The 27,643-nt window shown below is 38.6% G+C and overlaps 1 protein-coding gene across 1 annotated transcript in view; it reads left to right on the forward strand.

The window, feature by feature from the left end:
- Positions 1 to 1,202: 1,202 nt before the first annotated feature.
- Positions 1,203 to 27,643, forward strand: part of LOC145765376 (uncharacterized) — a 30,218-nt gene continuing 3,777 nt past the window's right edge. Inside the window, exons 1-3 of the mRNA XM_082577192.1 lie at positions 1,203 to 1,307; positions 1,692 to 1,846; positions 2,625 to 2,797. Of these exons, the coding sequence (XP_082433318.1) occupies positions 1,218 to 1,307; positions 1,692 to 1,846; positions 2,625 to 2,797 (418 nt within the window). The 5' untranslated portion in view covers positions 1,203 to 1,217. The remainder of the gene's footprint in view (positions 1,308 to 1,691; positions 1,847 to 2,624; positions 2,798 to 27,643) is intronic.

Genomic DNA, 27,643 nt, shown 5'->3' on the forward strand with positions numbered 1-27,643 from the left:
AGCTTTGTAACGAATTAGAATTCGTAAGATTTGAAGATATGACCCGAAGAATATTATTTTATGAAATATAAATGCGTGGTAGCCTAATTTGAAATGCAGATTGGATGTTTTGATTCGTCAACCGTAGATAGAAGTCGAATCAACATTGAAATAAAATACGCACATTACAGTTTATTTTCAAGTTAAAATAGTAAATCTTTCTCACAAACAGGCTCAATATTTAAACGAAAAAAAAAATCGTTAAGCCTTCTAGGGGTACATAACTAGCGTAATTAATGCTAAATTATCCAAATAGTGTATAGCCTGCAGGTTTGCACGTAGTCTAAAAATACTGTACTATGGAAATTTTCAGTGACGGAATAATTAGAAAAATAGTCTATTCTATAGGGCCACCGAAGTTTCTACATAGTAAATATAGTAAGACAAAGTGGACAATGTAAAAGTTGCAGCTCGAAAAAGTAAAACTGTTTGACAGAGAGTCTTTTGGTCAATTTTACCTTGTTTTGTCACTTTTTGTCCATTTTTAATCACAATAGGCTAATGGTTTTTTGATCAGGACAAATACTTTATATTTGACCAGTGACCTCTCATCAAAACTGGACTTCCGTAAAAACTTGAGGTTCGAGTTTTGGATTAAAATTGCAGTTACGTTTTGAATAGTGTTTTTTTTTCACGACCACTTAAAGATTTTAAAAATTTATTTGTTGAAGGTGCGTATAGGCTATAGTGTTTTGTAGACTTTCATTAAAATTTTGAAAACTTGCCGCAGTGGCCCAACCTTTCCCCATGGTGTACAAGGCACATATTTTACCTCACACCTCATGCACTCATTCACTGTTGATCAATTTAGACTTACTTGTTATCTAGTTGAGTGAGTGATGTGTTTATTTCGGAATATTGCATTATGCTTTTAGTATTTTTTCGAGTCACGTAAAAGATTTAGACCTCTTCTATCCACTGCTAAAACTCTTTTTGCCCAATGCCGCCGACTTGGTTAATAAATTGGGTTCGAGCAAGCGAGAAAGTTCTGCAGAAAGGGAGAAAAATTACAGTTTGTTTCTCAGTTTTTTGGAGGCTGCTATGTGAGCAAGTGCCCCCGTACATCCTCTGCTGGGAATATTTACGAGCCCATCATGGTTTCGATTAGATGTTGATTATGGATGTTTTCAACAGTTTTCCTTTGTTTTTCTTATACAGGCTGGGAAAACTACAAACGAATGAGTGAAAATCTGTCTGTACTTTCGAAACTAAGCGAAATCGAATCAAGAGTAGATGAAGTTTATAACGCGACTATGCGAAACATCAAGGTAAGCGTATATCACCATCATTCAGTGCTGGTTGATTTACAAAAACATGCAGTTCAGCGACATGAGTGCCAAACTGTAGCAAATAAAGAGCAGCTTGTATCATGCGGCTTCTTTTGCTTGCTGTTTACTCAAAGCTGAATGAGCTAACAACTTTATCTGTTAGCATATCTTGACCCATCAGTCCCGACTGTGAGGTTACAAACGTTTTAGCCTAAGTGAATGGTTGTAATCTGAAATCTTTTTCAGTACACTACTAGGCTACTATTGTAGATTACTCCGTCGTTTCAGAAATCCACATCATAGTCTACCTGTAGCCTACTCTGTCGTTGGAGGTGACAAAGCGATCTAACTTCAATTTACTGTTCATATTTTTTTTTGATTTAGAAAGACACGGTTTCCTTGGAGGTGGAACCAATGCCAAACATTGGAAGTAGCTTGACTATTTTAGAAGGTGACAGAAGTTCGAAGCTTTGTAATAAAAGTATCCCGACAAATATGACAAAAAGTTTAGTAACTAAACAACTTCAAAAAAATCAAAGGTGACTTCATTTATACAGTACTTTTTTATTATTTAGGTTTAATATCATAATGCCGGCCTACTACTGCATCTTAGCCTACTCATATAACCCTTATTGAATTGCATTCTATTAAAGAACAATGTAGGCTACAGACTGAATTTTTTTTTTAATACGATACGCAAAATATGTAGCGCCTTGTTTTAACTTGTACGTTTAAATTTATGCCTTACAATACGGACTTTAAAAGGTTAACCTCACTTGGGTCCAATGCCAGAAGTTTGCATTTTGTTATCTACTCTAAGCGTATCGATCTATGAGTGACAATCGTGAAATTATCATGTTAAAATTGAATTGTAACATGTTTTTTCATCAATAATGAAATGCTCAACGCATTCGACATGAGATTGCATCATATTTAAAAGGCTGCATTAGGTTCTACAAAGGGAAAAGTAGGCTAATAAATAGCCTGTATTTTTGGAACTAGTGCGACCTTGAACAACTTGGGCTATAACTGCAAATATTTGGAACCTTACAAGAAGTGCTTTATGACTGCTTATTTGGATGTTGAAAACGCTCCTTAGACCGGAGACCATCATCTTAAGCAGCTAAGAGGCACTTAGGCCTGGTTTTAAGACTTTTCTGTTTGTTTGTTGATTATGAGTTTTTCAAAGTTTTTGCAAAAAATCAATAATTTTCACCGCGCATTCACAATTGCAAGATTGTTAAGAAATCGTTATAAATGCGAGAATGCAATTTAAATTTGAATTTTCCATGTCTTATTAATATTTCAACATTGCAGCCATTCTAAAAATGATAAAGCTCAGCAACGACTTTACTACGCAGCAAGATTTAAAACTCTAGCGAATGCAATTGAGGAAGTGGAAACGTCACAGCAATTTTTTCGATCCCAAATTCAACAAAAACTCAACTTCTTGGAAAGTGACAATAGCGAGGCACAGTTGCAACGAAGAGGTATGACCAGTGATTAATTTCTAAAGTATGCAATCATTTACACAGGGCCTGTGACAACTAATTAATACCCTCATTAGATTCGTCAATACATATGCCTTAAAATTAGACCTTTGCATGTATGTCTTAAAATCATTAGGGTTTTTCCACCTTTTCCTTTTGTTGGTTATGTTACTCTATTTTATTTTCACAATACTGTTTCTTCTGCATTCGGACAAAGAAAAGCAAATTAAGTTGAAAAAAAAAGAATTCGAAAGTAAACCTTTCGAATACAAAAAAACAAAACAAAAGCGTTCGATCAGAAATATTTTGCTTACGTGGCCGAGTGGAAAGGTCATCGGACCAATGATCTGCAGGTTGCGAGTTTGACTCCCATCGAAACCACGCAGTTGTTGTTTTGACAAGACAATTATAGAGTGCGTGGTTTTCTTGCTTCCTCCACGTCAAATTAAATTGGATCCCCACCCAGGCATAGGTTAAATTGGAATAGGCCCACATGGCAAAGAAAAGCTTAGTAGGCTACATATTGTTTATATTCGGGTTTGGTATCCATGACACTTATGTGGATACCAAACTGACATGAACTAACCCCCAGAAACGTTCAACCAACTAAAAACGACTCATTTTAATGATGTATAGTCACAAATTTTAAGTCGCCTACCATTTATTGGGTAATTGCGTTGTGCAGAGAAAAAGGGTGTGGGCCATAAGTTATGAGCAGAGTACCGACAGAATTTTGACAGAAAACATATTTATAACATAGCAACAATGCACTTAAAGGCATAAAGTTTGTAACATACACCTTCTCTGCAGAGGTCACAAGTTTGTGATTGTGTTTCAGTTTATCTCCAAAGTATCGTAGGTTATGAAAATAGCTGAAATGTAGCCTACAGTTGCACATGAGGTTTGCAAAGCAGAAATAAAAAGCAGCCGTTATTTCAACATTTGAGCGCTGATTGGATATCAGTCGCAAAAACTACTCCGCAAGCAATCAATCACGTATCAAAAATTTATGGAATATGCAGCTTTTTTCCAATTGGCCGACAAAATCATTAAGCTGAGCACTTTTCTTTGAAAAGAAAAGCATTAGTTGTAAAATGAGGAAGCAAAGATATGCTTAAAACTTGTTCATTACAACTGTGCGGTAACGAACAAAAGTTCATGATCTTCATCAGCTACCGAATAAAGAAAATGCTATTCAAACGTGATTTTCCTTTTTTCATTTAAGCGACCATTTTTTGACTTTTTGTAAAGCACTTTGGCGAGACGGGTACATACTCATATGTTAGGCTACTTTTAAAGATAAAGTCAGTTGCAGTTGATTTAATCACAAGAATACGTTTAATCATCACTTTAAAATTGTTTTCTCCCAATAAAAATTAAGCACAATAAAACGACATCCCATGAAGATTTTTAAAGTCGATCGATTTTTAGGCCTACTCGACAAATACTGAACTATTGCTTTATGAGCATAAAAATAGGTAAGTGTAATACCACGTGTAATACCAGCCTAATACCACGTGTTTTGAAACATCATCCAGTTATGTTTTAAAATCGCCTGTTTAAACATTTACTCAATCATTAACAAGCAAAAAGAAGAATCAGCGATTATGGCATATGGCAATCAGGGTTCGATTTTTGCCAAGAAAATGTATGAGTTAATGAGATAATACATGCTTTTAAGTTCTAGTGCTACAAAACAATATTTGAAACATCATACATAGAAAATGTTACGAAAAAGTTAGAAACGAAGTTGGAGTGCAGCTCAAATGACTTAGCAAGATGAAACTTGCGAAGCATATTAAGAAAAAATAGGTATAGGCCTAAGTAAGTTACAGTACATCTTGTTATCGTTAAAGAAACAATGGAAGGAAAAAACACGTAAAGGAAAATGGAGAACTACAGGAGATGAAGTTAAAAAAGAAATGCTGGGCTGACTGAAACGAACATCGGGGTATCAAAGAGAAAAGTGGAATATTAAGATATGTGGCAAAAGAGAAAACGACAGTCAACTTTCAAATTGGAGACACGATGACGATTAACACTGTCCGCCTTGCTGTTGCTAGAACTGATAGATTTGTTATACTTTTCACAATCTTGTTATCGTAGTTTTCGTTTCGTGACACTTGATTGTGCGCCGCAGCTCAATTGTTGCAATGTTAATGAAAATCAACAACAGATTTAATTTTGGGTTTCTTTGCTTCCGATTGTAGCAAGAATTGACAGCGATGGACACCGCGTTTCGCCCACAAGGCTGGGCTCGTCAGTATCGCATCACTCGTTTGAACTTTTATTTGCATCAGTAACGATAAAACGCGAGTAACCACTGACGTAAAATAAAATGAGCCTGATCGTGAAGACCTTGAATAGCGGGCCTACCGCGCCCACATATGCGAGGCGCGGTGTGAGGGGACGGGCGACTTTGCCACCGAAATCGTTTAGTTTAACAGCTAAAGACGCGAGGTCAGGGCTGGGGAAATGTAATGCCTGTGGGGACAGAATTAGTGGCCGAAATTAACTCCGATTGATGAGGCCGCGCTCCGAAAATTTAGAAAGTCGGGACGGACCAGAAAGACGGGTACGAACAGGGTTGCATTCCTGGGGGGGCTCGGGGGGGCTCAGCCCCCCGAAAAACGAAAAGGCTTGATGTAGGGGGGGCTCAGGGGGGGCTCGTTCAAGCTTCCATTTTTCAGCTTTTCTGGCTGAACAACAACTTCTCGACTGAACAAGTAACACTTTAACAGCTTTCTCACAACAGAACTGCAAAAAAACACACGAACATAAGTTGATAGCAATCGCCAATTATCACTTTTGTCAGAAATTCTCCAGACTGGGAATATCAACTTTGTAGTAGCTAATCGTCATGTCAAATGGACTGTTAATTCTCTACTTCAAATAAAAAAAGCTATTCAAGAAGGAAAGTATTCGTTTGATGAAGTTGTTAACTTGAGTCCCGGAAGTACAAAAAACTACTCCTTTAAAGGCACAACATTGGACCAGTTCAAAGCTCGACGTAGAGACTAGCCTACCCTTCTTTTGATCGTAATCAGTTTATTTAAGCTTTGGTTGAGAACATTGGAAGCAGGATGGTGGACACCAACAATGAAAATTCTGTGAAGAGCTTGGGAATTATTGTACCAGAGTTATGGCCTGCTGCAGTCGAAGTTCCATGGCAAGAAGGGGAGCAGAGATTACAAAAAATAGAGGAGAGATTTCATGTCATCACTCCTATTTCCGATTTTCGATTGTATGTTGACAATCCTTGTCATATACCAGATACGATAAAGTTGCTCAAGAACGTAGTACTAAACATGATTGCTATAAGTTCTGCTGAAGCCGAACGTGGATTTTCACAAATGAACTTGGTCATCACACAGCTACGATCACGGCTGACCATATCACTTGTTTCAGCATTGTTGTTCATCAGCATCAATGGACCACCTCCTCATTTATGGAATGGCACTGCGGCAACTCAGAAGTGGTTGCAGACTCATCGGTCGGCTGTGGATGTTCAAGTTAAGCATTCTAAGCTGCCCACATTGAATGAACTCAGATCTCCGCAAAAACTGTTTGCTAGCTAAAATCAAGGACTGTCGTGGTGCTTTAAACTTAGCCCATAAAACCAAAGACCTGGCAGACAGGCTGTTTGTTTTGTGTAATCTCGTTTGCACCAACTTGGAATATACTTTTGCTGTAATTGGAGTTTTTTAAACTGTTCGTTAATAACTAAATGAGATTTTAGTGTAACTGTCACATTGGCAGCTTATTGGTTCTTATATAGCAAATCTGCAACCACAAGCGCTCATTTCAAGAATTGCATTTCCTTACTTTCCTATTGCAGTCAATGTTTTTGCAAGTGTACTTAGGATTGGCTCATACAAATAAGTTTACAATTGAGTTAAGAGATTGGAATTAGCTCACGCAAATCGAGTTTCAAGTGTAGGCCTACGCAGTAAAAAAAAAGCAAAGGAGATTGCAGTGTAGCAACCAAGCCAAATTTCAAACTTATAATTTTATATCGGATTCAACCACGCTTTCACGTTTTGTTGCTTCTACCTTTTTCTGTACTTCAAGCTATGTTTTAGCATGGGTTGTTTTTCGACATGATGTTCAGAAGTAAAAACATACTGAACAGTATTTCCTTTTAAAAAAGGTAAACATTGTTGGCTAACCTACACCGATTACTTATACATACTTTGTCTATAACAACACAGCTAAGTGTTAGAGCCCCCCCAAAAAAAATTTTAGGAATGCACCCCTGGGTACGAACCATCCTTTTGCAATGGGAGTTCGTTTTCTGGCAGGCTTGAGTCTACCGGGGAGAACTGCTTACATCCGCGGGGAAGATAGCACACGGAGAGCGTTCTCTCGCGTCTCTCTCTTGCTGTCATCATACAGACACTCACCTGAGTTTTAATTCCTGAGAACCAGGGGGTAATAAGACGTTTAAACCAATTTTCTCAATTTTGTTTCGGAGGATCGTAATTGAATTGAGTGAATTTTACTCACGGAGCACAGAGAGTTGTGCACAAATTGAGCAAAAAGCATTTTTGCTCAACTGAGTCGTGAGAGCTAGCAGACAGATTCAAAAACACACACAAAAAAGACGTTTACAGGAAGAAATCAGGGGGCAAGTTTTTGGAGTGGGGGCCTGTCAGATCAAGTGGATCTCCTGAGACCGGTCGTGCTGAGGCAAGGTTTGTGAGAGCTCAACATGAGAGGCAGCTGGTGAATACAATACACTGGAACGCGACCAAGGATTCAGGCCATAAGGGAATGGCTGCCAGATGGCCAAAATAGAAAAATCCAAACTTACCTAAAAAAAGCCAAATCTACGACAGACTCTAACAAGCCTAAATTTTTCCTGAAAAGAATAAAAAATGCAATAAATGGTCATGCTGGTACATTGAGGCGTAATCAACTAATCATTGCCTAAAATACATTACAAAGCTATCTATAAACTAGCTAGCTTATTCGAAACAAAATCAGCCGCGACAAGACACTAACAGACAAAAGGAACAGTTTAACAATATCCAAAAGCGACTGGGTCTGTAGCGAATAGACAAACGTAGAAGTCAGCAAGGCAAAAATTTAAATGGGTTCATCGTCTTCTTGCAGCAGGCACAAAAGACCTTCGTTTACTGAACCTTCGTCAACTTGGGCAGTTTCATACATGTTTTTTATGTAAATAAAGATAGCATCCTTGGTGTTACTTTGAAGTGTTTACAGGCCAGCATTGCTTTGAGAAATGCAAATGCGTTTTATTCTCAGCAATGAGTCCAACATTTGCTACCGCATTTTATTTCTCACTTTTGTTTTGGTCCAAGTGACGGTGAAAAAAATCCGTTCTACAACTTAACATACTGCATTAAAGATTGGCATGGTTATTGGTTAAACAAGACAAAGCATAGCCTATATGGCCAATTTTGCAAAACCATGTGTAGCCTACCTGCAAAATTCGGCTTCAGCAGCTTCTTTGTTGTCACTCGCTCACACAAAAGAAAAAATCAATGAATGAAGGAAGATGCAGTACTTTTTCTTCTTCAGATCTTCTGACTATTCTTTTTTGAGGGCTGGTGCCAGCCACTACTTTAGTAAGGATCTTGCTGCACTTTGTTCAGTGCAGTTGCATAGTTTCAAGCAGACTTCCTTTTGCATTGTGAACACTTACTACAGTACACCTAAGATCAATAGCCTGAATTGAAAAGTGGCATGCTGTTGTAACAGCCATTTCAATTTCGGCTCTTTTAAGCTCATCATCAACCTTCTTAATTTTTGCAAAGGGATGGGGTTTGGTGCGACGCATTGATTTCACATTCTTTGGATGCTTATCTGTCTTTTCATGATTTAAAATGTTTGACAACTTTGGTAAAATTCTTGATTGACACACCTTGCAGAAAGCATGTGCTGTTTCCATCTTTCTTTAGCCAGGGATGTTGGTTTTCCCACGAGAATGGGTGTTTTCCTGGGATGGAGGAATCATTTTAAAAGTAGGTGGGCCCAAAGGCGTAGCAGTCAAAGTTAATCAAACTTCTGGGGGGCTTCGCCCCCCAGACCCCCCATAACATTGTTGCATTTTTAATACTTCAAATCGTTTATACATTGTGTTTTCATTATTGGATTTTGTGTCTAGCCTACCAGCGAAAAATTTCCGTTTTTAGGCCGATTTGGCCAAACAAATTACAAAATTGTTAAATTGCTGTATAGCACTGTACAAAATATGGCGATGTACACACAAATAAAAAGGCAAAATACACACACACTTATAATACCAACCTCGGAGAAATAATCTGCAGCATTACTGTATACAGTAGGCCTACGTGCATGCACTCCATAATATGTAACGTTATTATTGTTTTAACCTTATGGAACAATTAGATTGATTTATAGAATAATCCACCAATCACACGCAACCACACCCACATGTACTGCCAATCAACAGTTGGGCTCAACAGAAAAGTTTGAAGATTAGAATTCATCATTCACAGGCCAACAAGAATTTTTTTAAAAAAAAAAAGCACGGTGTGAGAGTCATTTTAAGGTATTTCGAGGCCCCTGATTCCGAAAATACACTTTTTTTTTTCAAATTGGCTCTAGTTTTTGAGATAGCCTACAGCAAAAACATTTTTTTTGCAATTTTGAACCCCTATAGATTTAACGTCGTGTCGTTTATTATATAGACAAAACTGAAAGTAATCCCAGGCGCATTTCTGAGTTTTATAAACGCTATTTGGAACCAATCACGTTCATTACAACCATGACCAATAGGGTGGATCGAAAAATCCAAAAATTTTATTTTTCTAAGCTAGTATGTCAAAAAGGTGCGAAATACCCATAATAACATACATGCAAATTTTTTTTGGGTTTTGACAATTTTTTGATTGCCCCCCGCAAGGTTTTATTTTCCTAATATCGGGTTGGAGAAAGTCTCCCACAAAATTGGTCAAAAGCATAAATACTGTGTGACTCACTTATGCGCTTTATGATGTCATAATAAGCGACTTGTGTTTAAACAGATAGGCTACAATTGACCGTTTTATCACCATTGCTAAAATACTTGGTTGGGTATCTCAACAATTAGCTGATGTAGCATTTGATTCTTCAAAAGAATTCTAGATATAAAAGAAGCTTTATAGTACAATTATTGGAATTTGCTTGCACTGCAGGTTCCACAAAGTTTAATAAAAGTTATATGCGCTTCTTACAGATTAAAAGGCAGTTCACTTAGACTAGTACAGGTAACCCTTCTGGGCGATGGCCTAGTTTTATTATTGCTTGGTACTCCCTTCATCAATCTTCACCATTCAGCGTACCAGTTTGACTGCACTGGTGAATGTAGCATTGATCTGGCGATGCGAAACCCAGGATACTTGAATCACGCAGACACTCACGATGGCTGACTACAGCTAATTAATAGAACCCTTAGATTATATGTCAGCAATAACAATCTGTATGAGAAACTGCAAGCATTGGTTACGTTCATTATCCGTGTTTATGCTCCAATGTGGTTCGCAATAAAATCACACTCATCTTGCAAAGATGGAGCTAGACACATTCACCAAATGATAACCACATAACGATATCTTAGTCAGAAGCACATAAAAATTATCGACCCAGTTATGCAGTGCACCGCAACTCATACTTTGCTCATCCGGAAAATATAATTTTGGCTATGATAACTTACTATCGACCACACATTCGAGAACTAGGTCTGCGTGGAGTGATGAAAGCTAGAGCTGCAAAACCCAGCGGAAGAATACAAAAATTTAAAGTTCCCTCAAAGCTTAATTTTGATGCAGTGAAGTACTTCGAATTGATTAACTGGACAGATCTTCCTATCACGGAGCCTCCTGTAATTAAAACAATGACGGATGCTGAGCTCCTGCAATTCATCATGATAGATGTGACTCCCACTGTACTTTTTCCCGAATTTCCATGTCACACGCAGGCTGTTGAAAGGCTCGTGCAAGCTGGTTACCGATGCATCTAAAGCAGTTTGTGGACCGAAATATCGAGACGGCTTCATTCGTGCCCGAATTGCTTCTCGTTAGTTAATGCCAACATTTGAGTCTAAACGTGACTTTTCTCACTTCAATTTGTAACTGTTTGTTATATTGCTTGCAGTCTTTGTATGCATGAGCGCATAAATTAATAGGAAGTGACTTTGCCAATGGGCCACCTGTCAACCCAGTCATATAAAGTTTAAGCTTGTGAGTCTATACTCGGCCATCTGATGGTGATGGTTAATAGGCGTTTACCTGTTGGAACCGCGGGTGGTCCATCCGCCAAGTTACTTTAAAATAATCTGCTGAAAGAGGGTGAAGTCAAAACTCTTAAGTACACACATTTTCATTGTATTTGGTGTTATATTAGAACCTTTTGCCATGTCTGCAAAGCGAGTTAAAATCGAGAAAAAAAATTGCCATGCAGTTCTTGTATGTATAAGTGCCTAAATTTGTATGTCGCGGGGGGAGATCAAAAACTTGTTCAAACCTCTTCAAATTTTTACAATGTGTTATGGTGATATATTGGCAACTTTTGCCATATCTAGCTAATTAAAATTGAGAAAAAAATTTTTTTTTGCCATTTTTGATCCACCCTAATGACCATACTAGTAGAGATGACCGGCTATGTCACATTTTGAAGCCTTAAAATACCGGGCCGACTGTTTCGTAGCAGTTCGGCAGACAAAACACATTACTTTTGCCTTAAGAGTATGTAGACATGAATCGCAGGTTTGTAGACGTTGACTCAATGTAAGGAAAGTTTGTAAATTGAGAGCTGAAATATTGCGCAGCTGGACATTTTGCTTGATGGGAGTGAACCATGAAGTAAACTCATACGCAGTTAGTCACAGCATAGGCAAGTCTAGCAGCTAGAGTGAAAAGGAAAACAATGTAGTCGCACAATATGTGCACTTGTGCAGTTAGTTTTCATGTGATATTCTCATGCAACATAGCACAGAAAAGTAATGCACTGTACCGAAATTATGCAGCTGTTTACTGAGCAAATCAAGCTTCTGATATGCAATGGTTACAGGCCTAGTTGTATCTTCACTTCAGCATACTTTTTAATTGCTACTGTAGCCACGGGCGTCCGCACATAGGGGCAAATGGGGTCAGCTGACCCCCCCTGGAAAATTGTTGGATGAAAAATGAAAAAGCGAGCAAATGCAAAAATAGGCAATTTTATGAAAGGGGGGGGAGGGGTGAAGGTGATACGAGTGATGACTGGCTGGTCAAGCTCTCCGATTGTGATCATCACCCTTCTTCAGGAGTATCTCACTTCCTCTATTAATTTACGAAGATACCTACCAGCTACCCGTAATCGCAAAATTCGACAACTTGAGCTCCTGTAGCCTACTCTCAGAACCACATTACTAGTGCGGGCACTGGCTTTATCTCACATAAATCTGAAGAAGGATAATTCACAGTTTCAGATAAAATCATCTCGTATTTCGTGAATTCAATGAAGCTTATCAAGGATGAGACAGCTGATTTCTACTACACATTATATCTTCCTAGTTAAGGTCTCTATTTATGGGCCCCCTAAGAATGGCCAATGGCCAAGCTTTTTGAAAAAAACACTGAACTTTAGCGAAAAAACCGTGCTTTAATGCTTTACTGACTTACTGATTACTTACATTAGTAAAAGGAACTATTTAATGCTTGATATCACAATTATGTTCTTGAACAAAGTTCTACACGTCACATTGGTCTTTAGCTTTATTGCAAACAAAAATTTTTTGCCACGTTTTGCTACTACTTTGATATTTTCATTTGATACAGAGACCGCACAGATTTCAGGTTTTATAAGAAGGGAGTGGTTAGATTATAAATTTTATTTGAGGACTAATGAAATATTTGACAACGTCCCAAAATTTATCTGAAGTCTTTCTTGCATTACTGAACTGAACATTACATTACAGAACTGAACATTACTGAACATTACATTACTGCATTACTGAAGCGCCTGGCAGGCTCTAGCTGGGGGGCGAGGGCTGACACTTTGCGAATAGCAGCCTTAGCCCTTGTCTACTCTTCAGCAGAGTACTGTGCATCTGTCTGGTGCCGCAGTGCTCACTGCCACAACATCGACACTGCCATAAACAGCGCCCTGCGCACAGTGACCGGATGCCTGCGTCCCACACCATTGGACAATCTCCCCATTCTCGCTGGCATCCAACCTGCTGAGCTTCGTCGCGAAGAAGCCACTCTGTCCCTCGGTCGACGGGCACTGGAGCCTCATCTTCTCCACCACAAGATCTCTGCCTTCCCAAACGGGCACCCCCGCCGACTGAAATCAAGACACCCATTCGTGCCAGCCGCTCGGCTTCTGATCAACGAAGCTGATGAACAAGACATCTCTGCGGCTACTTGGGCGGACCATAAATGGAATTCTGAATGGAGGTCAAGCACCACCAGACTCCATTCATTCATCCCCGACGCCGACACACGCCCCATCGGCCTGACACTACAGAGACAGGCATGGGTGCGCCTCAACCGTCTCCGTACGGGTGTCGGGCTTTTCCGCTCAACCATGCACCAATGGGGAATGGCTTCTTCCTCCTCCTGTGAATGTGGTGCCGAGGAACAGACCGCAGACCACATCATCAATGACTGTACCATCTTCAAGCCACCTAACGGAGTGGAAGGTCTGCGCGTCATGGATGATGAAACTAAAGACTGGCTGCTCTCTAGCAGCCTTCCAGTGTAGTCCGGAAACATCGTGAATCTGGGGTGGTAAAAGGATAGACCCTCGGCCCCAGAAGCTCAGACGACGACGACGACGACGAATGAAGCTGTTCGTAACATTGAATCAAACAGAAAAGAACAATCAGCCACCAGTTTAGTTAATCAGTTCTTGAATACAAAGTGAAGTCGACATGGGTCTTTACCGAATTTTTCGATGACTTTTTGGATAAACGAATTTTTGTCCGAGTTTATTCGGTTTCTGTGGACACTCATCATACACAGCCCGGATAGCCTGTCGTCAGACATGGTTGATCTGAGCCATGTTTTGACCCGCCTCATTGTGCTGAATGATCTTTCTACCGTACAAGTAGTGGCGGGGAGGGTCAGTAATGTTATCATCGCTTGACGTACAGCGGGAAAAAGTTCCATATTTTTCACCAAGTCCACAAATTCCAATTCTTCCTGGTCTTCGGACTGAGGAAATTTTCCTTTTATGGTTATGTCATACCACGACATGGCGTCCTGCTGATTGTCAAAGTTGTAGAATTGGTGTATGGTTTTGACCAGGGCTTTGTAGTCTGAACGGTCAATTTTCTCCATCTGCGCTGGATGCAGTCGGTATAACATGAATGCCGGCATGTTCGTCTCTGAGAAGCGGCTTTTCAGAGACTGGATTAAAGAGCCTATGTAAGGAACGTAAATGGAGCGGCGATAGTATTCCTCATTGGTGCCACCAGTATTTGCTCTGAATACTTGACGCTAATTTTCAAATTTGCTGTTGATATAATAACAACTCATAACTTTTTTCTGTGTATGGTTTTAAAGATAATAGGCTCCCAAATACCATCGCGTAATTGAAATGCTTCCTTTTCTCTGTTCTTACCTTCTTTTACTACTGTATCTCTTCTTGGAACTATTAGCTACTAGCAGTTGGTCGCTGCGGAAACCACACAGTTATGACAAAACAAAGTGCATTATTACGCCAAATGTATATATTACACCTTACGCTTAAAATGTAGGCTATATATTATATGTATATATTAAAATGTATATATTACAGGTTCACTTGAGCACAATAATAGTATGCAATAAAACGATTATATAACTCTGATAATTTTTGCTCTGGCCAATTTTGATAAAAATCCGTAGAAATGTAAACACTGATAAAAATGATAGCCTAAATTGTCTGGATGGTGTAATGGTCAAATTTTCAAAAAAAATTTGCATCCGGCCGAAAGGGCGGAGTGAACCCACCTTGACCCCCCCTAACCGAAAACCTGCGGACGCCCTTGACTGTAGCCTACTTTAACTTTGTAGTCAGTTGACGAAAGGAAAGCAGATTAACTTCATGTTTGCAAAACTAAACCAGATAAACCAATCGTTTTCTGTCAGCAAAATATTGTAACTCTTTGACCAATGTATGAATCGTAATACAAGTCTTGGCATGTAAGATGGCCTACAATACAATAAAAAATGACCACGAATCGGTCATGATCTGTAGTTCACATGTGCAAGTAGATGACGGACTTGTTGTTTTATTGCATTTTATAGGAATTAAGTTACAAAATGCCTAATAAATGCGTTGCGTTTGGTTGCAAATCAGGCTACCTTAATTACTTCTACTACCAATATTTCTAAGTTTGCTTTTCCTTTGGATATAGTGTAGTGTTGCTGCCGCAATGGATAAAATTTGTCAACCGATCTGACTGGGAGCCTACAATAAAGTCTGTTTTGTGTACGAAACATTTTGAAGAGAAGTTTATAAGTTATGGTAAACGAAATAACCTCAAGTGGCATCTAAATCCAGTTCCGACAGTTCACCCAATTGAAGTATCAAAACACCCATCAGCTTTACCAACTCCAGCAGCACCTCCACGAAAAGCACCCAAACTTCGTATAAAACACCCTGATGAACTGGTAGACTTTTCGCAGAAAAACAAAATATCTGATTTTCAGTGACATAACTGAGGCACGCTGCCCAGATGGTTTCAAGTATTGTCGGGAATAAAACTTTTTGATTTTTTACAACATTATTAGACAAGTTATCTGGCTTTCCCAAGGTTGCTGAAGCTGTTGCAGTAGATCGAAATTTGCATGTGCAAAAAGATTTGTTGAAAAAGGATATTCAATTTTGGAAAGAGGATCTAGCTGCAAGTGATCCATGCATTTCCAGCTTTGAAAAGTTTCTGGAAGATCTGGATGAAGTTGCCATTGAAATGTTTGACGCAATATTATCTTCTAATAGTGCAGAAGTTGGCTTTACAATAGCCGGTGTATTGCAAAAAACTTGTTAAACGCTCCAAATGTGCAATGTACAAAAGTTTACTTACAGCTGATTCTGCAGCTAAAGCTCCTTTGTATTTTCAGCTTTTGTCAAGGGGGGCTTCAATGTGCCTTCTCAGCCACTTGCTGATTTTGTTTGTAGTGTTGTTGGTGTTTTAGATGTTGTTGAACAAAAGGTACGCAAATGTGGATTTCCTTGTCGAAAGGCTATGCAGTAACCTATGTTTTAAAAAAATATATTTTCTCCGGTGTAAAGTTTACATGCAAGACACACATGTAGTCTGGGGCCACCACTTTGCATCGAAAATTGTTGTTAATATCTATTATAATAATTACCAAAAGATTATAAATGAGTCAAAAAGAAAGGATTACATTGTAGCATTTAAGCAAAGGTAAAAGTAGTTTAAGATTCTATTGTAATTATGGGATGTCATTTTTCCGTCACCATGATCACTATCGTCTTTCTAGTTCCCCCCACTTCATTGAATAATACATAGGGCCTATATCATTATTTTCGTATGTCCTTACACTATATCTGTTATTAAAAAAATAGTCTGTGCTGTTTGTTATTGTTTATTTTGAGGTGTTTGTTCACTTTCAAATTATTAATTTGCACCATTCATTATGTAGTTTGGTAATGCAATATGTCTAAATGTAAGGTCAGGCACCTGTTAAATGCATTAAAAACGCCTAACAAGTCTAAAAAATATCTGCTTTGTTGTACCCCATGCCAGTAAGAGCAGTTTCTTTGTTAGTCAAAATTTCAAGTATTTTTCTATCGGCCCGTTGTAAAAAGGCCTTTATATGTGACATAGCTGGCCATATTCTACTAGGTGGCCATGTTACAACCCAAACAAACGGCTATTAACGTTTACTGGCCTATAACAATCAAAATACGACGTGAAGCAAGCCTTAGGATACAATTAAGATGTAGAATAAATAACTTATGCTTTGCATTAATATATTTGTTGACTTCAACAGTATCAGACTTACTAACTAAGCTACTAAGTACAAACAATAAAATACATAGGCTACATTGTTTTGCTTAACAAACTAGACGAATAAGCAAAACAAACCCATCGATGACCAAACGCAGATCTTTATTATGGTAGGCCTACTATAGGCCTACTGAGCAACACCCATCAAGGTACGAAGGCCATTTATATAATTACAGAATACAAAGTTGTGTTCTTCAATGAAGTAACTGCTTTAAATTTTATCCTTGTTACCAGTGGCGGCTGGTGGCCTCCTGAATTGGGGGGGCTGCAAGGCAGCATATCCAAGAATTGTTGGAGGGCGATACCAGGCGAACCTTGCGGGCGTGTCGCCGAAGGCGACACCCACGGCGGGGGGTCTGGGGGGCCTCCCCCAGAAAATTTTTTACAATTACTTTTAATTTGGTGCATTTTGAGAGCATTTTCAAAAGAAATTTGGGAGTGGAATAACAGTCAAAAATGCTGCTGTAGAGCTTGAAAAATACTAATATTTCAAATTTTTATATTCAAAATCAGTGCTAAATACAAATCAAACTATGTTCTATGCACTTCGTCGTTTTCTCAATAGTTCGCTCAGTTTGTTGTCTGCAAATATTTATTGTCGATCGCCGGCATCGGACACGATTGTCCACATACGATCCACACAAAAAAATACACAGAAACAAAAGACAAACAGAAGTACATTCACAGGAATGACGCTGAAGTAAGCAATAAATTTATTAATCAATCGTCCATTTCAGATCATGCGATCCATATCACACAAATTAAACATGCGAAACAAAAATCAATATTCAAAATGAAATATCATACTTAATCTGTTCAAACACCCAACTATAAAAAGAAATTTAAACTTTATCAATCGATGAATGTTGATATCACTGCTGTGCCATAGCAGCCATCAAGGCTAGGTAACGGCATAGCCTACATAGTGGTATTATAATGAAGGAGGTAGTTTGAGTTACGATAGCAGTCATACCTTATCAGGGAATCAACAATAGAGTTTGACGATGATTCACATTACCCAACAAAAAAAAGGCCCTTTTCCGTTGTAATGCATCAAATGTTATATGACATACAATGTTACACAAGACTTGATGTTCACGTAGCCTACGCTATAATGTTTGGGCAAATGGTGAATAATTCTAAATGCATTATTGAATGCAACACGCAAGCGATTAATTCACGTTGGTGATAATTTTCCCATGGTGACATGCATACATTGGGGTACAATATGAACGGAAGAGAACATTTTTAACTTCACTGGAGCTCTTGTAAAATTTTAATTTATTGGTAAAACAGTATAATGATCGTACTTGTCGGTTTATATCCTTGTCATCACACATTGCCGTGTCAAGAAATACACCCAAGTATCTGACGCTATCTACAGATTTGATTTGACTTCCGTTGAGCCGTGAAATTGGATTTAAATTTAACTTTAAGTGATTAGTTAGAAAATACATAGCAAACGACTTTTTGCAGTTAAAAACGATCTCATTACAAAGTACATAATCTTCGCACACACACAGTATATTGCAGTATACATGTAGTATAACCGTAGCTACATCTTTTTTGGAGCACCCTGCATGTATGCACCCACTGCTCCAGAACTAAAAATGCTTGGAAGTTAACATTTTTTATTCTTTCCTACAAAAATTATCTTTTGCCAGCTGAAGCCAGCTAGCAACCCTGCATGTATCACAATACAGAAGGACAAAGACAAAATCTCAATTCTATCACAAGTATAAATGCCCACTGGATGGCAAGTATAATTCAGTTCAATTCAAATTATTTTTCTTTGACAGAATGCAAAAGAAATGATATTGTAAAAAAGAAATACAGTAACAAAACCAACAAAAGGAAAAGGTGGCAAAACCTTAATGGTTTAAGACGTGCATGAAAGGATCTAATATTGCGGTATATGCATCGATAAATATAGTTAAGCACGGCCACCAAACCTGACACTTTAAAACAAGTAGATGAATTAGTTAAGAATCAGTCGCCTCCTCATTCCAGAAACAATTGGAGCGCCAATTCTTAAAGCAATGAGAACACGACTGAACCTAACATTACAAAAACAAACAAATACACACACACATATTGTAATTATAACCATTGATCTCGCTCAAGCCATAGGTGCCACATTTACTCTTTGCTACACATTACTGAGCATCACATATAAAGGACAGCGGACCTTTATTTATAGATGAATTCCATTCGGCGACTTTTTGCCATGGCAAAATGGTCAATTACCCTCTCGTTGAAATCTTTGGTTTCAGTTATTAAGCGATTTTCTATTGACACCATGGCTAATGCAGAAAGTCTTTCAGTACACATGGTGCTGCGGGAAAAGGTTTTAATCCTTTTCAGTGATGAAAAGCAACGTTCTGGTTCTGCTGTTGACATTGGAGTGGTAAGTAGAATTTTAGCTAGCTTTATTACTTCAGAAAAAGTTGATTGCATTCCTTCCAGGTTTAGCAACGAAAGCAGCTGCACAAGTCCACTCACTGAATGCATGTCATTTCTAGAATAGAGAACAGACAGCTCCGGTTTGAGCTTGTCTTTGATTAACATAGGGTATGCTTCACAACATTTTTCTAAAGCTTTTTCTGGAAACTGTCTTGCATATTGTGAAGCATTTTTCAAATTAAATAAAGTGCTTGCTTCAAGATGATTGGTGAACTTGAACCTTTCTTGACACTGCATTAAGACAACATCACATACTTCTTTAGCATCAATGATTTGGGATTCAGGCATTCTCCGTGTGGGTGAAGGTGACTCATTGTCTGCAGCAATGCCTTCCCTTATTCTTTGTATTGCTGACAGAAAATTATCCAGAGAGCACTGCACTTTGAATGACTCAAGCTCCACAGACTGCAGCTGAGCAAACAGTATGTCAACATGAGGCATGATTTTCGAAAAGAAATCTAACCAAAACACAAATTTTGGATCTATGAGCATTCGTTTTATACCAGCAGCAGCAAAGCCAGTCACCGAAGAGTTGCTTTGTTCCAAAGTTGAGCAGCATTCTATAAGTGCGTCTTTTACCTCCGATACAGCATTCACCGTCCTGCTTTTAAAATTCCATCGTGTTGCTGATGGGCGAGGAATACGCCTTTGAGCAACTTGGTCCAAAGCAGCCATTCTTTGAGGAGATTTGGAGAAAAAACTTGGGATTCCCGAAAGACTGTTAAAAAAGACTCTGACACTGGTATTCTGCGAAGTGGCTTTTTGTATAACCAAGTTTAGCTGGTGTGCATAACAATGGACAAAGTGTGCATTGCTATATACTTGCTTGATTCTTGATTGCACACCATTTCTTGCACCACTCATAGCAGCAGCACCATCATAAGTTTGTGCTACAAGTTTGGATGTATTGCTCCCAAGCAAAACTTTAAGTTCCTGAAATAGGATTGAAGACAGAGCTTCTGCTGTCTGGTTAGCAGGATTAAAAAAACCCCAAAATCTTTCAACAGGCTTCCCATGACTTTCATACCGTAGTACAATCACCATCTGTGTCTTCTCTGAGATGTCAGTAGTTTCATCACACATGATTGCTACAAATTCAGACTGTGATATTTCTTCTTTAATTTTGCTTTTGCAAAGCTCAAGAATCGTTTCCAAAAGCTCATTTTGAATAGTTTTGGATGTACCTTTGAATACCTTTGCAGAATTAAAATGATTTTGGAAGCGTGAGTCAAGATTGGAAGCAAAATCAATTAACCCCATGAACACACCAGGATTTTTTGAGCCTTGACTTTCATCATGTCCCCTTAATGGCAATTCAAATCTGCCACAAAATTTTATACAATCTATAATCTTTGACAATACTGTTCTGTTCTTCGTTACTTCTTCATTATGTTTAGTAATGGAGAGTTGATATCCAGAATCTATAAGTGTAGCAATATTAACTCTGCCAAGCACTGAAAGACTCAAAGTATTGTTCATGTGGAAAGTTGATCTACTATGCTTCTCTGTCTTTCTACTGAGATGTTTCAGGTCTTTCACACCTACTTTGGTCCAGGAATGTTCTTGATCTCCACCAAACAGTAAACAGGGAAAGCAAAAGAAAGCATTTTCACTGTTGCAGCCACACAGCCAGTCATGATCATCATACACATTTCTGTTAAACTTCCTTGCATAAGGGTTACCTCTACTGGTGGATGATTGGGAAATGTCAAGGTTTGGAGTGGGTCTTCCTTGTGCTTTGATGCTAAGTTTTTCTTGCAGAGACAACTGGGAAAACCTAATTTTTTTCAATGACATTACAGAATTATCCATTGTATATAAATTGCAAAATGTTCCAATTAAAGTGTAAATTATTATAGCATAAACCTGTTAAGACAAATGAAATCATTGTCAATTTTTTTAAATGAAGGTAGATTCAGAGTTAAAATAAGAGTATCCATATATATATGATATTTTTTTTTTATTTATTTGCATCAGACTCAAGATGAAAGTAGAAACAAAGCAGATACTCAACTCCGAAGAGCTGAGTCGTAATGTACCAAATACAAAGATTGAGTGTAACAGTCTGTTCGCATTAGTTCATATATCCATTGGTTGGAAGACAAGTTACAGCGGGTTACAAACTGATATAATTTTTTACAAATGAAAGCTTGAAAAATGGTGATATTGTTATCAACGAATGCAGAGGTGATGCTGCATCGTCTCTGCAGATTAAACAACATTCTGTAACAATTATTGTATCCAACACGTAAGCGATTACTACTGGATAGAAGATAGTTACACCATAGTTGACAGGCATATAAAGGCATACAATAAGAACGAAACAACACATTTTTAACAGCAATCAAACGTTTGGAAAACCTTGCTTTTAACATGTTTTCAGAACAATACAATGACCGTAATTGTCGTTTCATGTCTTTATCATCAGGTAGAAGCGTTAATTATTACTCCAATATATTTCAAGGGTCTCAAAGCAGATACGATTTTTATTTAAATACCGTATTATATATGATCGGATTATAGCCAAATTTCAACATTTAGGCTTTATATAAAACACCAACAGTTTTGTTGCAATTAAATATAATGTCATGAGAAACTACATACATTTGACAAACATTGATGAGTTTCTGGAGTCCCTTGACACTTGATGCAAAACAACACAAGCCTTCAGCATACATTAAATGATTGAAGACAGGAGTTGCCAATGCAGCAGCCAACAGAAAGACCGTTTAATTCAGAAGATAAATCATTCATGTAGATGCACTTCTGCAGCATACCGGTACTAGACCTAGAGGGCAGACACTAGTGAAGCACCTAACTTAACTATCTATCACTCCTGACGGATCACTGAGTGGAAACAATTATCGTTCCTTGCCCTAGAAAATACTATACCAACCCTCAGCAGCATGGAGTCACATGCAAAGATCAAAACTGGGCAAAGATCAAAACCCTAACCTTATTCCTAACTCTAACCCTTACCTTAATTAACCCTACCTAACTTTAATCCTAACTCTGGCAACACCTGATTGTAACTATGGCAACAAGTGTGTAAAAATAGCCACTTTGTAATAACAATAATAGGATGGATAAAGAAAACCGGACATAAAAGAAACCCATCCTCAGGCAAAAGCAGGTTTCGATGTGGCCCAGGAGAGCAGGTGTTGAGCTCTTTTTATGGTCAGACTGCACATCACAGTCACACAGTAGCCTAAGACGATTGAGGTTCGAGATCCAGTGTAAGTTATTGTTTCTTGTCCTAGCACTATTGTTTCTTGTCCTAGCACTGTTGTTTTCTTGCCCTAGTACCGGTACATCCTATAACCTGTTGAATACCCTAATCCTACAGCTATCACATTTACAGTCATGTCTCATCGCTACTCTGCGAAACAAAACTTAACTTTAAAAAGTCTGTAGAATTATTCGGTTAGGGGGGGGGGGGGCTGTTTTCCATGCAGCCCCAACAGATTCAAAAATTGCTGTTATGTATTCTGTAAAATACCAAAAGAGGTGGAGCTTCAAGGATATTTTTCAGCCAATCAGAGCACTTGAAATCCAAAATCTGGGGCTGCAAAGAATGTTGTCCCAAAGCCATGTTTCCAAACAAATTTTTAAATATTTTAATTTTCAATCCGCAATCCATAAGTGAAAAAAGTAATCGGGTCGGACAAACACAGAGGAAAACATATCTTCCCTTTTTTCTCTTTCTTTCAGGGGGGGCTGCAGCCCTGCAGCCCCATGGCACGAGCCGCCACTGCTTGTTACTGAAGAACGTAATCTTGGTTCGAAATTCAATTCCTAGTAGTTTCAAAAATTCGAAAAAACTAAGTGCATGCTTGGAATCAGGGGCCCTAAAATACTCTAAATTGACTCTCACCTTTTGTGCCAAATTTTTTTTGTTGGCCTGTGTAATCAAACAAGTGTGTATCAAATGAGTGAAGAGCTTTTTTTTGGAACTCCTTCTCTAATTTGCCGTTTTCGCTACCTTTTCAAAGAAATTTGGCTTTTAAAAGTGGGTGGGCCAGGCCCACCCAGAAAATAAAGTAGGTGGGCCCAAGCCCACGAGGCCCACGTGTTTCTTCCATCCCTGGTATTTTCTACCTTGTTCATACTTTCTCTTCTTTGACAATGTGGATGATTGATGGATATCACTATATATGGTGATGAACTGTTTTATTTTGGTCAACAACGCACGAGTACAAAATAATTGACACGGCGAGAAAAACACAATAGACATAGCCAGGTCAGAGACTTTAAAGAACCAGCTTGCCACGCCCTGCGAAAGCGGGGAGCGGCGTGATTATGGGGTGGCGATGCACCCGGAAGGGAAGTCCACCAGCTTAGGTCGCGGGGGCCTGGCTGGGAAGTCTAGCTACCTGTGGAAGGAAAGTGTGGATCGAAATTTTTGTGCGACTCGTCCGCAAAATTTGAAATGACGGAACGGACCAGGGAGATGGGCTTCGCTTTCCGTAAACGCAAAAAGATCAGCTCACGACGGGCCGGGCAGCCCGTCGTGTGGGGCGACTGGTACCGGTAGAAGTTTTAAAGCCGGGCAGCGCCCACGTCTCCATCACGTGACCCCAACACAGGTACGTTTGACTCCTATACACGGTCTGCCCTTAGGCAGAGCAGATAAACTTTGAGGTCTCCCACGAGGAAGAGAAGCTTAGCTACAAGGACAATTTAAATACTCGTGGGAGACGAAAATTATATAAAAATCTGGAGCAAAGGCTCAATTAATTGGTGTAAAAAAAAAGATTAGCACTTTAAAGTTTTTTTCGAGGCAATTTTTATCTTTTTGTGATGGTTTGATCTCTTCTTAATACTCATAATACCGTAATCATAATACAGTAATCATAATACCGTACTTAAGAATGTGACAGGCCGGTTCTTTAAAGTCTCTGACCTGGCTATGTTTATTGTGTTCTTCTCGCCGTGTCAATTATTTTGTACTCGTGCGTCGTTGATCAAAATAAAACAGTTCATCATCTCTTTTTTCGAGGCAATTTTCATCTTTTTGTGATGGTTTGATCTCTTCTTAATACTCATAATACCGTAATCATAATCACAGTAGCGTAGCCAGGAATTTTGAAAGGGGGGGGGTTTTAACCACCCAGCGGCGGGGGGTCTGGGGGGCCTCCCCCAGAAAATTTTGAAAAATTACTTTGAATTTGGTGCATTCTGAGAGCATTTTCAACAAAAATGTGGGTACGAATATTCTGTAAAATGGTGCTGTCTGGTAGCATAGCAAAAGGATAAGATCATGTTTTCTTCGGTATTTTTCCGAAATAAAGCTAAGTCTCTGTGTTTTCTTGTTGCTAATTCCTGGCTGAGATGTTTGAATGTTTGGTATTGGCAAAACTCGCTCTTTTAATGCAATTTTTCTTTAGACTGAAAGCATCATTCTCAATATCGTGACGTCACACGCGTGCCAAAGGGGGGATTGTAACCCCCAAAACCCCCCCCTTGGCTACGCCACTGCATAATCATAATACAGTAATCATAATACCGTACTTAAGAATGAACAAAAAAGCCTAAATTTTTTTGGCTTTATAAAAAAGCGATTGGCAAACGTGCCTAAGGGTATTTAACCACCGAATTTAGGAGTCAGTTTAACTCTTATGTTTGTGGAAAGAAAAGAGAAGAAGGGAGGGTTCTTTCTGGCTATCAGCACAAGGCTGATTAAATTCTTGCATTGATCTAAAACTAGAATAAAGAAGTAAAGTCCATAACTACGCGCCAATGTTGCTACTTTCTCTTCAAACACAAGTGGATATAATACAGAGTGTTGATTAAGTCCTTTTACAATTTTAGTTTTCAACATTTTAAAATTGTATAAGAACTTTTTGAACACTGTGTATATTAGCTCATATTAAAAGGACAAGGCTGGTTTTACTGGTTGCACAAGGAAAAGACAACATATCTCTGATGCCTTTAATGTACCGCTTAGGTAATTTGTTTGCAAGTTTTGGCAACCAGTCAGGGCCAGTGGCGGCTCGTGGTATTTATAGCAGGGGGTGCTGCAACCGGAAGTAGCCTATACGTGAAAGAGCGAGCGCCAAAGGCGCGATGCCAAGGGGTCTAGGGACATGACCCCCATAAAATTTTACCTTATTTTAGTGGTATTTTATGAATTCTGAGGCTATTTGAGCACTTAATTTCCTGATGTTCATCAAGTTTAAATAGGCTGTTTTAGCATGTGACCTTTGGCCTTAACTTATTATCGTAAGTTAACAATGAACCTAGGTTACATTTAGTTTATAAAAAATCCACCAGGTTTGGTAACTACAAAAATTTATTGGTAGAGCTTTTCTTAAATTTAATTTAACAACACTAATGAAAACCTTGTCTAAGCTTTATCTTTTTGTGTAGAAAGCAAAGCACATTAGTCTAACCATGTAACAGCATCAGTCGCAGCCACCTAATATCGTGCTTGAAAACAACAGTATTTGCAACAGTAGCTAGCCTGACCACGTGACCAGCAACTGCAAAATTTGCAGTTCGAAATTGTGGGATTTGAAGCAACCTCAGCCAAAATATGACGTCACAATTTCTCTTTGTTCTTCTTTTATAAGATCGCAACTGCAGGGCTTGCAGTTCAGAGCTGCCAAATACAAAACTTAAAAAATTATCATATTTTTTAAAACCCAGAAATTATGAAACTTCCAGTCGGTAGGATCTATAGAGAACACGAAAAAAAACGTTAAATTAATAAAAAAAATAAAATACTGAAATGTGCAGGGGGTGCTGCAGTTTTGCAGTTTCTATGGACGAGCCGCCACTGGTCAGGGCGTTGTCAAAAAAGAAATGTCATATTTGGAATAAAAAAATGTGTAGCCAAGCCAAGGTTTTGACAAGACTTCCTTCAATTTCCCGTTTGGAAAAAGAATTGACATGCTCTGTTTTTACGGTAGACTAATCAACTTATTGCAAAATTCCATGATTCGACAAAAGAAATCTGTCACACCAAAAAGCCTCAATCCTAATCAATGTTTTTTTCTTTTGATGGAGTATTACAAACAAAAAGTACGAAATGTATTATTTCTTGTTAAAAATCTATGTTTGAAACGATCTGTTTGAATTGCCACTGAACAATGGTAGCCTTTGTCCACCAAATAAGGGGGACTGGGGTCGGACAAACAATTTCTTGGTTTGCTTTGGTAATTGACGCCATTTCTTCTCGAAATCTTCCTGTTTTCGACCAAAACGTCTTTTTGACTATAAATGATAACTACCATGATCAATCTAACAACTTAAATAATCGTGTAGCTCATCTGATTGGTTGTGGGAATCTATATGAGTGAGAAAACTCATTAAGATCTTAATCCTGATAGTTTTGCATATCTACGTACATCGGTTGCTAAGTTTGAAAATCGTGGAAAAAAAGTAACCGAGAGAAAAAATTTATTGCGTGTGGTATCCCATAATGGCTAGTACACTTATCGAAGTATGCAAATGACACAGAAAGTTCGTGGGAAAAAAGTTTCTCCGATCCGGTCACCGAGATTGTCAGAGCGAAGTTTCCGATTGTTGAGGTGTAGTTGTTTGTGAATTACTCCATCCACTAGGTTCCGCTGAAAGGAGAGCAGCTCTGGACATTACTCAAGCGCATACCCCGAGAGCCAAACCAGCGTTGCTTAGTTTTCATTTACAAAGCCGAGCGCTTGACCAACTCAGAGATCCAACTGAGCTATCGAGGCGGACTATATAGGCTGCTTAAAATAAGAAAATTGTGCTTTGTTGCAAACAGTGGCGTAGCTAGGGAATGTGCCGCCCGGGGCGGATTCAGATTTTGCCGCCCCTTGAAGAAAAAGCATGTGAAAATGAAAAGCGTTTTTTTTTATCAGATTATAATCAAAATCAAAAATCGTAGTCTAAAAGTGCCGCCCCCAGACGTGCCGCCCGGGACGGTCTGCTCCCCCCCGCCCCCCCTAGCTACGCCACTGGTTGCAAATATATCTACTGTACAATATTTTTCTGGTCACTCTTCTACCAAGGTTTAACGACAGTAGGCTAGGCTATATGTTTATGAAAAATTTTCTTACATTTTCTTACGTTTGACGTTTGACATTTTCTGACGTTTGAAAGTTAGTTCGAAGTAGAATCGAGAAAAAAAAGCGTCAAAATGAATCAATCTTTCAAAATAGTTTTTGTTTCCGAATTTTCTTGTTTCGTTTTCTGTTTGTTCTGAAGAATATGCTGGCACAACTACTGTATGCTGCATGCATAGTCGATGCTCACAAAGTCGAAGACATAACCCGAACAATCAATATTTTCAGCAGGTTAGTGATCAATTTGAATCAAAAAGAAAATTTTAAAATTGTCGAAAAATCTCCTTGAGCTTATTGCCAATGGCATCAAAAGGGCAAAAAAATTATTGACAATTAATCAATTCTTGTTCATGCTAATTAATA

Source organism: Aplidium turbinatum, chromosome 2, assembly GCF_918807975.1.
Source record: "Aplidium turbinatum chromosome 2, kaAplTurb1.1, whole genome shotgun sequence".
NCBI classification, from domain to species: Eukaryota; Metazoa; Chordata; class Ascidiacea; order Aplousobranchia; family Polyclinidae; genus Aplidium; species Aplidium turbinatum.